Here is a 19261-nt window from a genome sequence, read left to right on the forward strand (position 1 = left end):
ACTTTATACATTTTAGTAGAATTCGTTCAACATCTTTTTATAATTCAGTATCTACATAATGCACAGCAACACGTTATTTTTTTTCAAATCAATTAAGTACTTGTATTCGCTAAATTGATCAAAAGTCAGATCCGAAATATTTGTATTTAATTACAATATTATGAGTTAAAGGTGTTGACAAAGATTTTTAATATTCCCAACCAGAAAGGTTAAAATGTGAAGTGGTTCGCGGGTTCACGAATGTGAAAAAAAAAAAAACGACTCTTCATTTTGCTGTAGGTCATAAACAAGCATCACTGGAATGTTAGCGTAAAAAATAAAGAAAAAAATACCATCCCTGGTCAGAGATAAAAAAAAAAAAATAACGAATAATTATCCCCATTAAGTGGAAACAGAATCGACCAAGTTTTAATTTTTTCACTTTTATTGTAACAATATTGTTTTCTTACAATATCAACAATGACTAAATAACATTTTTATAACAAAATAAAAATTGAAACTCTATTGTAGCAGCAGTAGAAATTTAAAAAAAAATAACCACAAAAAAAAAAAAAAAAGAAAAAAAAGAAAGAAACTAGAAGTCGTTATAGAAATAACTGCTCTCGTTGTTGTTGTTGTTTTTTTTTAGTGTTAATTTTCAACCCAACCCCCCAAAAAATAGTTTGGGACATGTCAATGACGCCTAATATGAATCAAATTTGAATAAGACAAAGCTCTGGGGAAGAAATGGTGTTAATAATTTCTCCTGCTTTGACAACATATATAACACCTTTCTTTCAAATCCTTGAGAAAATTTTGTGTCATGAATTTTATTCATACATGTTCAATAAGCCTTTTTCTTTTACTATTTTAATAAATTCAAACCACGTCATTGCATTGACAGGGCCGTCAGAACAATAGCACAGGAACATAAAAATTCTCAAAATCGGTATAAGTATTTTTTTTTCTCTTACAAAAGTTAAAAATACCTACTTGAAAACTTGAAATCTAAAACCCAGTTCGATCTTATTTCAAATGACAAGGAATTCGAAAATGCATAAAAAAAATCCAATCAGGAAATTAGTTTTTGATCAGCAATCGACAATTTTAAAATGATACCGTCAAGTGGTCAATTAACCAAAGGGGTCTTGTTATAGACTAGTCGTCTAAGTATCTTTCCATTGTTATTGTTAAAGCAAACTCGTCTCGAGTTTCCAATTCGATCCGGCGCGAGTACATATGATATTTCTGAACGTACCCCAAAATCTGCCAACCCTTCCCGACCTTTCTATTGTGCGAACTCCAAGCTGTAATTTTCCGATGTAATCGGAGACTTTGGTTAAAGGTGCCTGTAAACTATCTATTCAATGTTCTCTCTTTGAAATGGATCTTTGACACAAACCTTGCTATTAAGTTCGAACAACAAAGTGCAAAAAATGTTAACGAGTTTTTTTTAATAATGATGAAGACACTACTATATGAGAGCTTTTGTAGATTGTCCCAAACAATGTTTTTTTTTAAATGTAACCCAACTTTAAAGTGATTTTTTTTCTCTTACATGTAATACAGGAAACTAAATTGTAGCTTGACAACCTTGTCTACAAAAATAATGTTATGAACACTTGCTCTACAAAATAAACAAAGGAGTTTTTGAAAGACAAAACATATTTTTACACAATTCAAATCGACAGATAAATTGCTAAACCCTGGATCCTGACGATTTGGAGGAGACTTTTGGCCCGTGGTGAGGTTTCATGACAATCACGGGTGCAGGGTGATACCCAATGTTCCCACTACCCCCTACATTAGATTTCCGGCGGGTGAATCGATTAGAGAAGAAAGTTTTCCAAGAGTTAAGAGTTTTAGAACTCCATACCCACATTCCACTTGTTATTCCCACTACAAGTGACATGAATATCTTTAACATGTAGACTTCAACTTGCGGGATAGACTGGGGTAGGCCACAGTCTTTCCCTCCGTCTTCAGTCTTTTCACAACTAAGAAGTTTAGATGCTGCCAACCATACGTCATAGTTCACTCTCTCATAAAAGTAACATCCAATCACACAAGTGGCCGGCACAGTATATAACACCGAAAATATGCCAATTTTGGCCATTAGTTTTTCCAGTTTTCGAATATTGGTTCCGTCCTGTTTTAGATTATTTCTAATGCGAAATAATGACACAAAGCCAGAGAGAATAAAGAAAGTTCCTAGAAGGAGATACACTATTAAAGGTGCTAACACAAATCCAGTTAATGCTTTAATATCTTGATTTCCTACATAACACAATCCTGTCAATTCATCTCCATCTACTTTCCTCATGGTAAGAATCACTATGGTCATTATTGACGGGATGCCCCACGCGGCCATGTGAAAATAACTGCTCAGGGTCTCTATTGCCTCCTGCCCCCATTTTCGGCCAGCAGCTAAGAACCATGTTAGGGTGAGAATAACCCACCAGAGTTGACTAGCCATTCCAAAGAAATACAAAATAAGGAAGACTATTATACACCAGGTACTGTCTAATCCTTCCTGAATTATAAATTCCGTACCGTCTATGGTTTTGTCACATGAAATAGCATTTGGGCCCGTTATGGCCCTGATAAAAAAGGCGAATGAGTAAATGGCATAGCACATAGAAAGGAATATGATAGGTCGCTCTGGGTATTTGAAGCGACTGGTGTCAATGACAAATGTAAGAAATGTTATCACAGTGGACAAACAGCAAAGAGAAGCCCAGGCAACCGTCCAGTATTCTGCAAATTTTTTGTCAGCCTGGCGGAACATGACGTCAACGTTACATCTAGCGGCGCACGTAGAATTGTCCGTCCCTGTATCCACCCGGACAAATCTGTCCGGACATGATATCTCCGGAGGCACGTCTGGAAACACGTGTCCTTTAGACCCCTGGGATCCAATGCTTTTTACTTTGGATCCTATGGGTGAATTTGACATCTTAAGTTTTGTTATGATGTCTAACCAATCAGACGGGTCTTTCTCTTTGTCAAATATTCCCGTACCGTCCGATATTTTTGGATCATCTGTCATGTTTGGCGCTTCCATGCATAAATTGTTCGGTTTGGGGTCATCATGTTGAGGAAGTTTTGAACAATCCAGCATAGGTGGCCACTGAAAACTGAATTTGGTTAATATTGGTGCACACTTACTTTTGACTTCCAAACACATAGAACGACACACTGGTATAATCAGTGTCTCATCTCCCATTTCTGTACACATTGGCGCGAATTGAGAACACAGAAAAAATCGTAATAATCTAGAACATCCAAATTGCACTAGAGGTGTAAATTCATGCACCTGTATGGCAGCATCTTTCTGATTTGTATGTCCAATTAAATTTGGCATTCTTGTAAGGTTGTATTTCATATCCATACACATTGGTATAGTTATTCTTTCACATCGCGCATGACGGTGAGAAATCTGTCCCCTAGCCCCCGGGACTAGTCCACCGTAGAGGGTTAGGATGAGGGAAAGCACCCACGTGTGCATTGTCGCAAGAAATTTTGTTGACTGCGTAAAAGTCCAACAACTACATGGCACAGATGAAAAAAATAAACAGGACTATTTCCGTGTGAAGATCAATACGACAGAGATAGCATATTTTGCTGTTTAGTGTATCATCGATGTAAAGTGAACAGGCACTGTGTTTGTAGGAGCGATACACCGATCTAATGTCAACCAGAGCAGCCGACCGGAACAGCAAAACACGTTGTTAAATATCCATCCGCACTGTTTACAATTTTTATCGCTCTAATCTGGTTAAAAGTAACACAAATGGCATCTCGGGACATTCTGTAATCAATGGCTGTGCTATTGATTTTAATTGTAATGTTTCTCGAGCAGTGTCAATTTCTAACTGTGGCCATTATCTACTGCACTATTTCTTATCTTAAAAATATTCTATTTATTTATCCTTCCGCTAGTCAAGGTAGGCGGTACGTATGCCTTTGATCTTGTCGCGAGTGAAGAGCCTCAACGTCAATCATAGCGTTTAAGCATTCTCCTGACATATTTTATGAGTAAATTATTCGCCGAACGATAACATATGGATTTCTGTTTTCGTCAGGTCAACGAAGTGCTTCGATAGAGAAACCCTTTTGATATATTATTAAACGGACAATAGTTCATGATTTTATTGTTCCATTATGTGTCATCGATTTAACTTTATGTATAAATTTTCATTCTTTAAATTTCGGAGTTTTTGAATTGGTTTAGATCAATGTTTGCTTTTCTTACCTGGCCGACACATTGAAACTTTCCGTTATGTTTTTGGAGCGAATAGGATATGAATACTTAAAAAGGTCCGATATACGTTTACTAATTATTTATTCAAACACTTTGATGGTGTGAATGGAAATGTATAAAGACCACACTCAATAACAGAGTGGTCAGCTATATAAATACTATTGATAACTTTTTTAGAAACATCAAACAAGAGCAAAATCAAACTAAGTAATTCGATGGTCAGTACTTTCACTTTTCTGCGTGTTTTAATTTCCTCTCTTCGTCAAGCAGATTCGTTTACAATTTTTATAATTATAAAGATTTTGATTTTTAAGAAAAAAATCATTGTTTGCATGAAGATCAAAACCAATAATATGTTTTGTAGAAAGATTTAATTCTTTATCAGTGGAAGAAAGGAAGTTTTTTTTAATGATAGATGTTATAATTTTACATATCTGAAAAATATTAATCTCCTTGAGGAAAAAAAAATTCGTTGATCTCTTTGAATTATATTTAATGAATATTTTTCTGGCACAAATAAAAATAGTTAACACGCCACCTTTGATCCTGGAGAGAATTGAATCTTTGGGGGAAAATGAAAATATAAAAAGATACAAACTCTCTCTCTATAAAAATTTAAAAAAAGATATAAGTATCTATTTAAGAATGATTAAAAATCGATTTCATTTAAAGCAACAAACAAGAAATATCTACTTAAAACATTCAATTTAAAACATAGAAACATGCAAGACAGGGTTATCTGTAAAAAACACAAACAGGCTTATCTGAAAGGGGGGAAAACGCACCCTTAAATTACAACAAGTCTAATGAAATTGTACTGTTTCAAATATTTTATTAGCCAAATCAAATCATAAATTTACTTCCTTCTGATTTAAAAGGTAAAATGTTTGGCAAGCTAGGAAACGGGTCCTTGCCAAAGAAAGCCATTTCCGCAGGGTGACGGTATTCACCCTCGTACACGCGGAGAACGGTGTATTGTTAGACACAAGAAAACTGTGGCTATAAAACATGGTATCGCTGAACGAACTGTCACCGTCGTTAAATGGAAGCATCACATTAGGGCCTGAATGAAAGCTTTAAAATGATATTGAAAAAGTCTGGAGGCTGAAGATAATGGGACATTTTATGGGGACCGTGATTGGGGATGGCCAGCCCTATGACAGTATTTATATCCTGATTACTTTATCGTTTTGTCCCTCTTCGTCTCTCGTTTAAAGTTTGGATTCAATGATAATCATATGGTAATTATTGATAATTTGAGGACGTACTGTAATAGCTATCTTAAGTAACACCGTACCCTCTTTTCTCTCTCTCCTTGTAAATCGGCTGTGTGATATACAAAAGTTTATTGCCAGTGTTTCATGAATAAATCAATTCACGATAAACATATGTTTCTTTGTAACTAGCATATCATTAGCATACCTAATGGTCAGAAACATATTTAAATTGCACCTCTTATATGCTATGTAATATAAAACCAGATCGTTGAAATTTAAATACCAGGGTGTAAAATTTTAGAGCGGGCTGATTCTACTACTCTATAGGAAAGAAATATATAGTAGGAATGCCATGAGTAGAAATATGCACATACGCATATAAATTCTCGAGGGGGGTGTTAGGTACACTGTAACTTGCCTAGTGGTTCTTCTTTATCAGAAAACAAGTAATCTGACTGGCTACAAACTGGAGCCCTGCTGGTTTAGAATTAATTACTGTGCTGCGTTTGTGTTCAGAAAATTAACTTTGATACTATATTTTAAATAGTCCCCGTTTTGTTACCACATCAACACCTTTCTATTATAAAATTTCAAAATCGATAACTCTAGCCATGCACAGTTTTGAACCTATTTTTCAAGTTTACTGTTTTTTCCCGGGGGGGGGGGGGCTTAAGGAAAACAAGATGATATTTTTGATAACCGGATTTAATTTTAGTAATTGAAAAAGAAATCCTTAGATTACTTCAAATATATATGTACAATATTGCGCATATTTGGTTGGTTTAAAATATACTTTTTAAAAGTATTTTGTGTTTTAGACACGTACTTATAGATGATGAGACAAAATTAACAGGTACGTAAATAGCAATTAGAAATTACAAGAATTGGATTTACATTACAGTGTACATTATCCAGACGACTCATGCAAAACGACATTAATGGCAAAAAGAAAGAAAACTGTCGACAGTTCTTGGGGGTGGGTGGGGTGGAGTGAGGGAGTTGGAATACTTGAATACTTCTCATAGACAATCCGCTTTCCTCTCTCTCTCTCTCTCTCTCTCTGTCTTCTTACCAGCTTGTGACTGTTTAAAAGGATGGAGTGTATAATGGAACAATAGTTAAGTGGGCATTGTTAAGTGAGCTAATGATTGGCTGTGTCTGTGCAACATTTTCCAGCACTTCGTTCATTTCTGTCACTCACCGAACTGAATTGAATTTACATGTTTCTATTTTTTATTGGTCCCTTTCTAAAGAAGTGAAAATGTAGGGACGCATATTCCGATGATTTTGCAGACTTAAAAAAACTTTCTTTTTTTTTTTTTTTTTTTTTTTTTTGAGGATAATGAAAATATCTTTTCTTGTATCTTTTTAATCACAGGAAAGCAACATTTTGCATTTATTTCTCGTGAATTCAGAAAAAGAAAAAAGTCGATGCATTTTTGTTAGTTTGAGAAAGCATGAAACCCCGTGGTTATAGGAGCAAAGGTATCGTGTTGTAATTCAGATTTTAACCACAACAAACTCCAAATATTTAGATAAAATCGTCGCTTCAATTGAATTTATATCAAAATATTTGTGTTTAATTAACCAAATCGAAGTAGCTATCAATTCAGCAATATTCCTCGGTTAAAGCTCTCTGTTCACCGAACCGTGATTACAATACACTCCAATGATAATCAGGATAATTGAATTGCGGGCGTGAATATTAAACTTTAAAAATACAATGTGAATTTATTCCACATTATAGAAGAAAAACGTTTTTGGTACTGTTTTAAGAAAGTAGATCTGTACAATGTTTATTGTGGCTAGTTTCTTTTTTTGTAATTATTTTAACCAATTGGAATACTTCATAAATGTAATAAAAAAAACTGTGTAAAATAAGTTTAAGAGCTTCGAAGGGTGAGGGAAGGGGATGCAAGCATCTGTGTATCCTTTTCCATATACAAAATTCGAGGAGAAATAATTTTATTATGTCGTATATTTTTTTTAAATTTACCTCCATCCTGTAAATTACTAATTTACAACATGTTAGCTGGTACCGAGCAAATTTCAGTTTAATATAGAAAACGCACGATTGTTAGAATTATCTAGTGGGTACCTATGACAAAGTGTTATACTCACATGTAACAGAATAAAACACCCGGCACATGGATATCGCTTGTCCATGCAGTCAATATTTATGAATGTCTTTCACATATATCTAATACAATTTGCATGCATGAAATCCGATCAACTTTAGGTCAAAGATTTTTCTTGTATTTCATTAAATTTTGAGAGACCTTTTTGATAAGATATTTGTAAGAATATTGGAATGTAACACAGGAGTCGAGGAGGAAATGTTAAAAAGCGGGGAAGAAAAGAATGCATACACATTACAACATTGTCAGCTAGATTCAGGAAATGGATCAAAGAAAGACAATAAGCAAGCTAACTTGGCGGAAAAATTAATGTTACGGGATATTAATATAGAAGACATCTTTCAACATGTTTTCTTTAAATTATAGTGGGGAAAAAGGCATCAAATTAAGAAGTGTTCGTTTTAATTATTAATGCCTGAAGGACTCCAGTATATGACATATACTATTAAATAAAACTAATATTACGTATTTTTCATCGTTTTATATAACGCTAAAGACACATTGATAACCTCAACAGGAGACACCATCCTAAATCGACAGAAAACATTTCTATGATGTATACTACTCATAACCAAACGCGACGGCAAATGTCTTTCTCGTGTAAAAAAAATAAGTATAAAAAAAATGTAAAATTTATCACCTGAGTCACATGAAAGAAGAAGGATAAACGGTTTTACGTGAAGGACTTACGCGGGCCGGGCAGGTCCCGTCATTCTCCTGACAGTAAATTAATATTCATTTAGCGAAATAAGAATAATGGATTTGACCATAACATCATAACTGCTTATTCAATAAAAGAATGAGTCATTAATGACCGAGGAAAAAGATAAAATTTTAACTTAACCCAAGTATTAAATCCTGCTCATATTTCTTTGTTTAGTGACATTTTACAAAGAGACAAAAACGTTTGCTTCATAATGATTTGGAACTCCGGAGGAACGTTCTATCTTCTCGGAATTTGATAAATGTGTCAATCTATAAAGAAATAATACTGTTCTTTAATTTCTACAATTGTGTCCCTGATATTAAGCGACATGTCACCCCAGAAACACAATATTGTACCAATAAGTGTTAGAGGAATTGATTCATTAGACTCAACGTATGGAAACATTGCTTCATATCCGGGTTGAATGTTGTTCATTATATAGACCTACAAAGACGAATATTAAATCCATGGCCTATTACCACTGTTTGGAGGCTCCCCGATCAATATCTATAATTCCTTTACCCACACTTAACAGGTAAAAAAGACTCGACATACTTATGGAGCTCAGGTGATGGCAGGTGCCCGTGATAAGGGGTGCCCAGGTCTGATTAATGCATTAAGAAAAGTTTGATCTCGAGTTAATCCACTGCAGTATTTTAAAACAGCTTCATTCGATGACATTTGTCCCAGAGAAGAGAAGACCTCCCTCAGGTTCGCACTTTGTCCTCGCTTTCCCGAGCAGTGTTGTCGTAATGATAAAATAAATTGTCAAGATTCTTACATAAATTCATATGCTGATTATCAGTTCCGTGTATAGATGGTAAATGATTGTTGTTTTATTACAATAAGTAATATTTTCCAGTATACGCATATTCATGGTTTGACAGTAATCTTTCTCTTTCTGATGACCTCGCCAGATTTTGGTTCACCTAATATACGTATGTGTATGTCTGTGCCTCTGCAAGATGTATCAAAAACTGAAATCGATTTTCAATGAACAATGAGTGCTCTGTTACAGTAATTATTTCTATGAATTTTTCTTAAAAAACGCAATGCGACTTTAACTGTATTGTGTCACGTATTCTCTACTTTTGCGTGTGTGAATGATTCCAGTCTTTGATCCGGACCATTTTCTAGGAGTAAATCTCTTACATAACGGAGGGGCATATTGATTATGCCCTGTCTGACCATCTGACATTCTGTATTTCTATCATAAACTCTAACCTTCCTTTTAACTTTTTGAACCCATAGAACTTACAGACTTTATATTTGGAAGATTTTTAAATATACTGAAACGCAAAAGAAACGCAACAAGTAGTAATGTACATATATTTGAATTTTTTTATCTAATGATTTTCAAAAATGAATACAGTATGGTAAATCTCGATTTATAAACATCAGAGATTTGATGAAAATGTTAAATTATAATCTTTTAACTTTAGAAAGTAACACATGAATGTTAAAACACCCCCACCCCGGCCATTCAATAACAGCGTGCAAGACTGCCATGTGCAACAGTTGCAGCTTGATTTCTATGATGCAGTAGGTTCATCAATCTCGAGATCTGAGCGAAAGAAATATTCTTTGCCATTTTTAAATGCCTGTTTTTTAGATGATGAGGTCGAATTTTTCTAGCAAAGCGCAGTGTAGTAACCCTTGGACTTCCGGTCCAAGGACTGTCATTCATGCTAGTGATATGTAAGAGCCTGTTGATGCGTGATGTGTTGCATATTTCCATCTGCAACTCCCCATCACCTTTATTTTGAGATTTTCCAGCTAGAGCAATGGAAATGCGTACTTAAATCATTTTTAGGAAGCCTTGGCATCGCTTACGGAAGGAGAATTTATTTTTCGTAACATTGCTTCATTACTTATGATGAACGGATACAAATTCTTAAAACCCCATATTTTTGCCAAATATTTTGTTAAACATGCAATTTTTGATTTCTGTTAAGCGGATTCAAACTTAACTTCCGGTAATGGTATGAAAATCATTCAACCGTTAAATTACCGATATTTACAAAGTTGAAGATGTCCTTACTTTTTAGATACAAAATTATATCCTATATATATTTCCCCCTAAAATAGGATGTTGCGTTTCTTTTGCGTTTCATTATATATTTATGAGAGCTTTAGTATTAAAGTTACTCAGAAGAAAGTAAATACATGTATGATATAAATATAACCAGCGAAGTGTGTATAGTCATAGGAGATAAATGTAAAGAGCGAAGTGTGTATAGTCATAGGGGATAAATATAATCAGTGACGTGTATATTGTCATAGGGGATATGACTATTGATATCATTATATCCACTGAAGTGTGTATTTATCATAAGGGATATGAATATTGATATCATTGTAACCATTGATGTGTGTATTGTCAAAGACCTAGGGGATATGAATATTAATTAATATCATTGTAACCAGTGAATTGTCATATGGGATATGAATATTGATATCAATATAACCAGTGAAGCGTGTATTGTCATAGGGGATATGAATGTTGATATTAATATAGACGCGCTTATCAAAGAAGAATATATATATATATATATATATATATATATATATATATATATATATATATATATATATATATATATATATATATATATATATATATATGCAAGAGATTGTTTCTGATTGTATTATAAAGAAATAAAAGAATTCATTTTGGATGGATTAATTGTAATTCTAAAAACATCGCATGTATGGTATTTTATTTCTAGTACTTATAAAAAAGCTCTTTGCGGGGTCACATTTTTGTTTTCAAAACGGAATTTTATATGTATGGTTAAAAGCTTTTTTTTTTTTTTTTTTTTTACAGAAAACAGATGAGCATTATATATAAAGGTACAAGATATAATTGCAGAAAAAATCTTATGAGAAAGGAAGACACCAACTTCTGTTTCACTGATCATTATAAGAATATCCTGAAAATTGCTAATAATTTTGGTTTAGAGAAAAGAACAAATTACAAGATTGTTTTTTTTTTTACATTCTTCTTCAAAACTGTCCATAGCTATAATATAATCTACTTTACTCAAACACTAATTATTAAACTACAAGAGCTCCATTTACCACATTGATAACCCGAATAATTCAACATTTTCTAGACTTTATACATTAATGCCCAAAATTGGGACTTGTCATGCAGTTTTCGGGTTCAGTCTTGGAAAACATGTAATGGAATTCTGATAACTCATCCTTTTTCCATTCATTAAGATTCGCATCAACTTAAGTTTTTCATGTCATCAGTTTTGACATAGTACCAGTTTTGACACATCCTACATTGCATTCCATATACAAAATTTTATCAGTCCAGTTTGAAGAGCCCCCAGAAGGAGCAACAATGATTGACAAACAAAAAGGGAGGAGGCTCCAATTAGTACAACAAACATAATCTTTTATAATAATGAGAGCAATACTTATTTATTTATTGATAAATGCATACATACCAAATATATAACGATATTCAGAATATGCAAGTCGATAGAGCTCTAAAAGATCATGTGACCGTATAAAAGCTGTAGTGTTAACTAGTCTTGCATATTGCGGGAAAAGCTCAGATAGGAGTAATTAAGGAAAACAGCTACAGGGTTAACCACCAGTTTTTAGGGTTTACTATCAGTGTAATCTACAGGGTTTACCACTAATGTAATTTTCAGGGTTTACAACCAGTGCAATCTACAGGGTTTACCACCAGTGTAATCTACAGGGTTTACCACCAGTGTAATCTACAGGGTTTACCATCAATGTAAGCTACAGGGTTTACCATCAGTGTAAGCTACAGGGTTTACCATCAGTGTAATCTGCAGGGTTTAATACAGTGTAATCTACAGGGTTACCACCAGTGTAATCTACAGGGTTTACCACCAGAGTAAGCTAAAGGGTTTACCACCAATGTAAGGTTTCAGTGATTACCATCAGTGTAAGCTACAGAGTTTACCATCAGTGTAATCTACAGGGTTTATTACCAGTGTAATCTACAGGGTTTATCACCAATGTAATCTTCAGGGTTTACCATCAGTGTATTCTACAGGGTTTACCACCAGTGTAAGCTACAGGGTTTCCCACCAGTGTAAGCTACAGGGTTAACCATCAGTGTAAGCTACAGGGTTTGCCATCAGTGTAAGCTACAGGGTTTACCACCAGTGTAAGCTACACGGTTAACCATGAGTGTAAGCTACAGAGTTTACCTTCAGTGTACAGGGTTTACCACCAGTGTAAGCTACACGGTTAACCATGAGTGTAAGCTACAGAGTTTACCATCAGTGTAAGCTACAGGGTTTGCCATCAGTGTAATCTACCGGGTTATCCACTAGTGTAAGCAACAGGGTGTATTCGGTGTAAGCTATGGGGTTTTCCATGAGTGTAAGCTACAAGGTTTACCACCAGTGTAATACAGGGTTTACCACAAGTGTAAGCTACAGGGTTTACCAACAGTGTAAGCTACAGGGTTTACCACCAATGTAAGCTAAAGGGTTTACCACCAATGTAAGCTTTCAGTGATTACCATCAGTGTAAGCGACAGAGTTTACCATCAGTGTAATCTACAGGTTTATTACCAGTGTAATCTACAGGGTTTATCACCTATGTAATCTACAGGGTTTACCACAAGTGAAAGCAACAGGGTTTACCACCAGTGTAATCTACAGAGTTTAACTTCAGTGTAAGCTACAAGGTTTACTATCAGCGTAAGCTACAGGGTTAAACATCAGTGTAATCTACAGAGTTTACCATCAGTGTAAGCTACAGGGTTTACCATCAGTGTAAGCTACAGGGTTAATCGTAATCTACAGGGTATACCACCAGTGTAATCTACAGGGTAAACCACCAGTGTAAGCTACAGGGTTTACCACCAGTGTAATCTACAGAGTTTACCTTCAGTGTACGCTACAGGGTTTACCATCAGCGTAATCTACAGGGTTTACCACCAGTCTAAGCTACAGGGTTTACCACCAGTGTAATCTACAGGGTATATCACCAGTCTAAGCTACAGGGTTTACCACCAGTGTAATCTACAAGGTATACCACCAGTGTAAGCTACAAGGTTTACTATCAGCGTAAGCTACAGGGTTAAACATCAGTGTAATCTACAGAGTTTACCATCAGTGTAAGCTACAGGGTTTACCATCAGTGTAAGCTACAGGGTTAATCGTAATCTACAGGGTATACCACCAGTGTAATCTACAGGGTAAACCACCAGTGTAAGCTACAGGGTTTACCATCAGTGTAAGCTACAGGGTTTACCATCAGTGTAAGTTACGGGGTTTGTCATCGTGGCAGACATTATATATACGCGCCAGAATAATGCATAAAGTAGTGCATTGCTATCCCTATTTCTTTGTAAATAGATATGTAAATATCAAGTGTGATGTTCCCCGAAATAAGGAAGGATCATACCTTTGCTTATTCTGAACAACCATTTAAAGAGAAAAATTAGTTGTTAGTACAATTATTCCAAACCTAATGCTAGGTCTTGGAAAAAACCAGAAACGGACATCTAAACACGTTACAAATAGAGATATTGTGTATGTTACAATAAAAGTCCGTGTTTTCGAACACCAAACACTGTAAAAATAATACATGTAAATGATTTAACCAGCAGACACCACACACACAAACAAGGCATCTTTTCTCTTTTTCAATGTTAGGATTAGCTCCATTGATAAAAATCGTTTCAGTTATACAATTCCCAAATTCGCGGTACATTTTCTCATTTCAGACTGAACTCCTGACAAATCGATGACCATTCATCAATGAAATTTGCACTTTAATAAAACTATTTTTCTTGAGATAATTATTCAAACACAATCCGAGTTTTTACTCAAAACAGCATATCTTTGCTCAACGCTAGAGTAAAGTTTTATGTACCCTTATTAATTTTCTGATATTTAATGAGACTAGTTCATGCAAATATAATCAGAGAACTGGAGTAAGATTTCGATTGAATATTTTTGTCGAATAAAGTGGCTTGATCTTCTTCTTCTTTTTTTTTTTTAAAGATATGAGAATTATTAAATTGGAAAAAAAGTTTACATTTCGGTACGGTTAGTCATTTTTTACCTTAAAGATCTGTATCCAATGAAATCTTTAATGACTTTTTTAAGTCATACATACAATGTAAATAATTAAAAAGGTTTTGATCTTTAAGGGTTTACTCACATTGATCATGGTATCATTAGTTGTTAAGACCAAATTCATAAATTTGATCAACAGATTTTTAAGTAAACCAGATTTTCCCTTTGTAGGACGACTTCATCAATTAATTATGGTATAAATACTTGTTAAAATCTGAACATTTTTTATAGAAATAACATTTACAATAATTATTGTACATATATGTATCTGATTAAATATTTAAATTCTGTTACCAAAACTAACCTTTAAGGGGTGACTTTTCCCCCGTTTTTGAATGACATAATTCATAATAATTAAAAAAGTAATGAATTTTTAGAACAAGTATACTGTACAGTGTAGTCTACGAATGATATTTTGACATCATCTTACATTATCCCTATAAATGGCCGTCTGGTTCGGGAGTGTTGGGTCGCTCAAAGAGGAATAACTTCAACTTAAATATAAAAATGGTTTTAAAGGCTTGGATCCACTATAAAATCAGTTCCAATTGAATCCTAAGACCGTACATATATTTTATATAAAGCTTGTAATTTGTCACCCAGAATGAACTTAGAAGCTTTACCTCAGAGAGGAACCATCAGACAAAAATTATCAAGTCAGTAGACGGTAACACACTAATACTGCTAAAAATAACAAAGAAATCAAATTACTTTTAGGACTGATAAAGTGAGCTAAAAAATGAAGAAGAAAAAAACAACAACAACAAAGAGACAAATTTAAAAGAAAAGGTTTAATTCATAATGCTACAGGGATGCAGCTCAATACACAACATTTTATAAATGCCTTTGAAATAGAAATTAACAAAAATATTAACTTTTTATTATTAACTTTTTAAAGCAAATATGAGAATACATGTATATTGTTCACTCAAAAATCATAAATATTTTCTGAGGTAAATCGATAATCTAAATCACACAAATACGTCAACTATGTCATTATATCACAATAAACAAAACATAAACTACCGGTAATTGTATGTAGTAAATAATGTTTTTTTTTTTGTTGTTGTTGATTAGAAATGCCAAAATTTGATACTGTTAAGTAAACTGTCATGCAAATGCCTTAGTATTTAGACTAGATAATTCATGAGATTCTCCGGTTTCTTTAAACTAAATTTAGACTTCAATAGTGCCTCTATTGCTATAAGTCCCCTCATTTTCTTTGTTAATACTATCCTCCACCATTTCGCACAGGCAAGCTCTGTAGTTTCTCGTCCTATGTCGCTTACTGGCACTCTCAGGTAGGGAAGTCCAGTTTATTAAGCCATTTCTCTGTTGCAAATCCTCCAACTTTTCCTCAATCAAGTCATCTGCAGTTTTCTATAACATAAAACTTAAAGGAATGGCTCTAAGTTCTATCAAAAATGTGAAAATGAAAGAAATACATGTATACATTACTTTGAGTTAAATAATGAAAATAGCCCCTCATACCCTTATATCGTTTTCATTCATCGTCGGTCTCTTTTTCTTCAGCATTAGACAGACATAATTCTACAAGAATGTGGTATGTACGTGTAACTGATAGGCTTAGGATAAAAAGTGTTTTCTTTCCAAAATCGATGAGTTATGATTACATATAGTATTGTTTTACTTACTCTGCATTCAGTGGTATCATACTTAAAAATGTTCAGCTGATGGAAAATGTAAGGTAAAAAATTACTATCTTACATAACACACGCCTCTCTCTCTCTCTCTCTCTATATATATATATTTAAAGAATTAAGTTAAATAAGCACGTATTCGAAAAGTTTGTCAAAGATACACTGGGCTTCAAGACGGTGCTGTCATCGTAGTAAATCAAACATTTACTTTTCTGGTAGAACTTTACATTCAGACGAAACACGACGATGCGAACAGATGATGACAACTACAAAAAATATCAATACAATACATATTTCATTTATTTTGATTTACAACAGACATAAATCTGCCATGCTTTTTTCAATCAAAGCAGTGTGCTCTTTTAATTGTAAGGAAATATGTTCTTCATTTTGATGTACGTTAATCTGCAATACGAGGGTTGAAGTTCGTGGAATTTCTAAATATTTCATTTATTTATTAGTGGAAGTGATTGAAAATTACAGATGAAAATAAATTCGCTTGTTCAATTTTCTTAATTATTAAAAATACTTTAAATATTCATAATAGAAACACTTTGGGGATTGTCATAGAAACGGATGTTTGAAAATGCTGGGGGACATTTATTCGTTCATTATCATTTCAATTCTTAATACTCACTGTGAGACCACAAACGCGCTTAGTGCCATATTACACAAAAATGATGTGTTTGAACTCTTATGAACCTTTGTACGAAAGTTTTATCGATTTTATTGGATATTTAGTTTTTCTATTGATAATTTGTTGTTCATCATGACATCGTTAGACAACGTGAAATTTGGTCAAGTAAAAAGTTTTATGAAAACCTCTGGAACACTCTGACTTAAACGCATATATATACTAGTATATATCTTCTTGTGTATATTATTCTTTACTTGTATGCCCTGAGGGGCCCCAAATTGGTATCAATAAATCTTATCTTATATATATACTAATGATACAGACAGGGCAAAGGTGCACTAAGCAATTGGTTTTCAAATGGCGTAAGAAATTTAAGGAAAGTAGAACTTTTGTGGAGGATGATGAAAGGTAGGCCCGTTTGGAAAGCGTTTTTTTTTTTCCTCAAGGACAAATTGAGAGCGTTAACAAACGTGGACCGCCGACGCACTGTGCTTGATATTGCTACTGAAATCGGATCATCATACGGAACGATGGAGCGTATTTTGAAAATAATGGTAACATGAAGAAAGTGGGTGCGAGATGAGTACCCAGGCTTTTCTCGCGAGCAGAAATTGAGAAAAGAATTAAGCGTTCTGTAGAATTTCTAAGACGATTTGAACGTAATTATATAAGGGTGAGATGCTTCTAGAACTTGACACGTGACATTTCTTACTTGACGTCATGTCGACGTATCTCCCAGATTTTACAACTGCTCATTAAGAAAGCTCGTGTGACCTTATTGGTAATTAGAATGTAGTTAAATTTTCCAGTATTGTTGAATAATGGCTCTATTTTATAGATGTGTCTATTGTTTGCGTTAATCACAGTAAAATTTAAAGAAATTCCACGAACTTTTAGATCAACCCTCGTATATATTGTAGGAATTTAAACTTATACTTACATTTTTCCTACAAAAATACATGAAACACAAAGAACACGGGCAAATCAGGGCGCCAAGAATGGATCCAGTCAAAATAAGGACAATGAACCAAGTACCCTCTTGGAGGATGAGTTCGAAACCGACAAAAATGCTAGCAGTCAACAGAATTATTGCAAATATAAGAAGAAAGCGCCATCTAGAGACAAAAAGAGGGTAATTCCGAAAAAGTGTTCTTGAATTCAACTCATCTATAATGACGTTGTAATGGTTAGCACACTGAAAATAAACAAAAAAAAAAAAAACAAAAAAAAAAAAAAAAAACAAAAACAAACAAACAAACAAAAAAAAAACAATTTTATAAAAAGTTTGGTTACTGATATCTGCATTTCTTTAAAAAATTAATTACTATTTTCAATATTATGAAGAAAAAAATGGACAAATCAACACATTCCATAAAAAATTGAAGTCTCTGAGGAGACTGTAGCTCTAATGGTCTGTATTTATACTAAAGGAAGAGAAAGGTAGCACTTGAACTTGAGACTATGACAACAGCAATAAACAGAATAACGATCCTTGGTTTAGTCTCATTATGTGACAAGTTTTTTTTTTTTTCAATCCAACTAAACTGAAGGAGGAATAGCCTTTTGAAAGTATATCACAGAAATTTCTATTTTTAGTAACCAATGCAACGCCGTTATTCAAAATAAAAAGAAAGATATAAGAATCACTATCCTAATGTAGTCCACTTCAATGTATAAAAAAAGTTTCATTGAAATTAGATCAAAACAGGGGGAGGAGTAGTGTTTTGAAAGTATTTCACAAAATATTCTAGTTTTAGTAACCATATCATTTATCCAAATCAAAAACCAGTTGGGAGAATTATGCATTTTAGTGTAGTCTACTTGTGTACCAAGTGATATTGAAATCCTAGAACTGTAGGGGGAGTGGCATTTTGAAAAAAAAAAAAATGTTTACAGACAGCCAAACAGACGGAGGGACGACGGACACCTTACTATCGCATAAGCTCTTATGGTCTCTGACCAATAGAGCTATATGTAAATGTAATACAATCAAAATATATAATATAAACTGCAAGTGATAGCATATCTCGTATTATTGGGGATATAATGTTACAATTTACTGGATGGATGCAAATACAAAATTTAAAGAAAAAAGATCTAAAGGCCAGTTTGGGGTGGCTATAAGAATAATGCAAAAGGTCTTCGCAATTAAAAACTTTCAGGATCATTGAGTTAATATATATAGGGAGATATAGAAAAATAAATTATCACCTTTCTTTTGGCCTCCATGTAAGCTTCGCATTAAAATCAATTATAGTTCTCAAGCAAGCATCATCTAAGGTTCTTAATGAAAAACTATCAGGATTTTATTCGTGTTTTCATTTTTATGTCAAAAAGCTTAAGGGGCCAAATTGAAGGTTAGCGTCACAATACCTTGTCCTTTAAACATGCTCACGTTATTTGGTTGTAAATTATGTATTTCAATACATCCACTCAGAAAATTCGAAAGTTATAAAATGATGAGTTCTTGAAATAGCTAACCACTTAAAACGTTGAATGTGAACATGCAGTTTGCTAATACCTCCATGGTATTGAGATCAAAAGAGGAGATTTTCTCTTTTTCGTGATCTTCAAGT

At 33.8% G+C, this 19261-nt stretch overlaps 2 protein-coding genes across 2 annotated transcripts in view; both read right to left on the reverse strand.

Moving 5' to 3' along the window:
* Positions 1-406: 406 nt before the first annotated feature.
* Positions 407-3747, reverse strand: LOC133185324 (frizzled-9-like). The gene has a single exon (XM_061320459.1). It carries the CDS (start codon positions 3485-3487, stop codon positions 1679-1681), a length of 1809 nt encoding a protein of 602 aa, XP_061176443.1. The 5' UTR covers positions 3488-3747; the 3' UTR covers positions 407-1678.
* Positions 3748-15433: 11686 nt separating this feature from the next.
* LOC133185326 (uncharacterized) overlaps positions 15434-19261 on the reverse strand; it is a 4180-nt gene continuing 352 nt past the window's right edge. Inside the window, exons 2-7 of the mRNA XM_061320462.1 lie at positions 19207-19261; positions 17626-17880; positions 16210-16314; positions 16043-16078; positions 15879-15938; positions 15434-15767 (exon numbers count right to left, since the gene is read on the reverse strand). The exon at positions 19207-19261 is cut by the window's right edge and continues 103 nt beyond it. Coding sequence (XP_061176446.1) covers positions 15564-15767; positions 15879-15938; positions 16043-16078; positions 16210-16314; positions 17626-17880; positions 19207-19212 — 666 coding nt within the window. The 5' untranslated portion in view covers positions 19213-19261 and the 3' untranslated portion in view covers positions 15434-15563. The remainder of the gene's footprint in view (positions 15768-15878; positions 15939-16042; positions 16079-16209; positions 16315-17625; positions 17881-19206) is intronic.

Source organism: Saccostrea echinata, unplaced genomic scaffold (genome assembly GCF_033153115.1).
Source record: "Saccostrea echinata isolate AGI-Se365-2 ecotype Australia unplaced genomic scaffold, CSIRO_AGI_Sech_v1 ptg000012l, whole genome shotgun sequence".
Taxonomy (NCBI): Eukaryota; Metazoa; Mollusca; class Bivalvia; order Ostreida; family Ostreidae; genus Saccostrea; species Saccostrea echinata.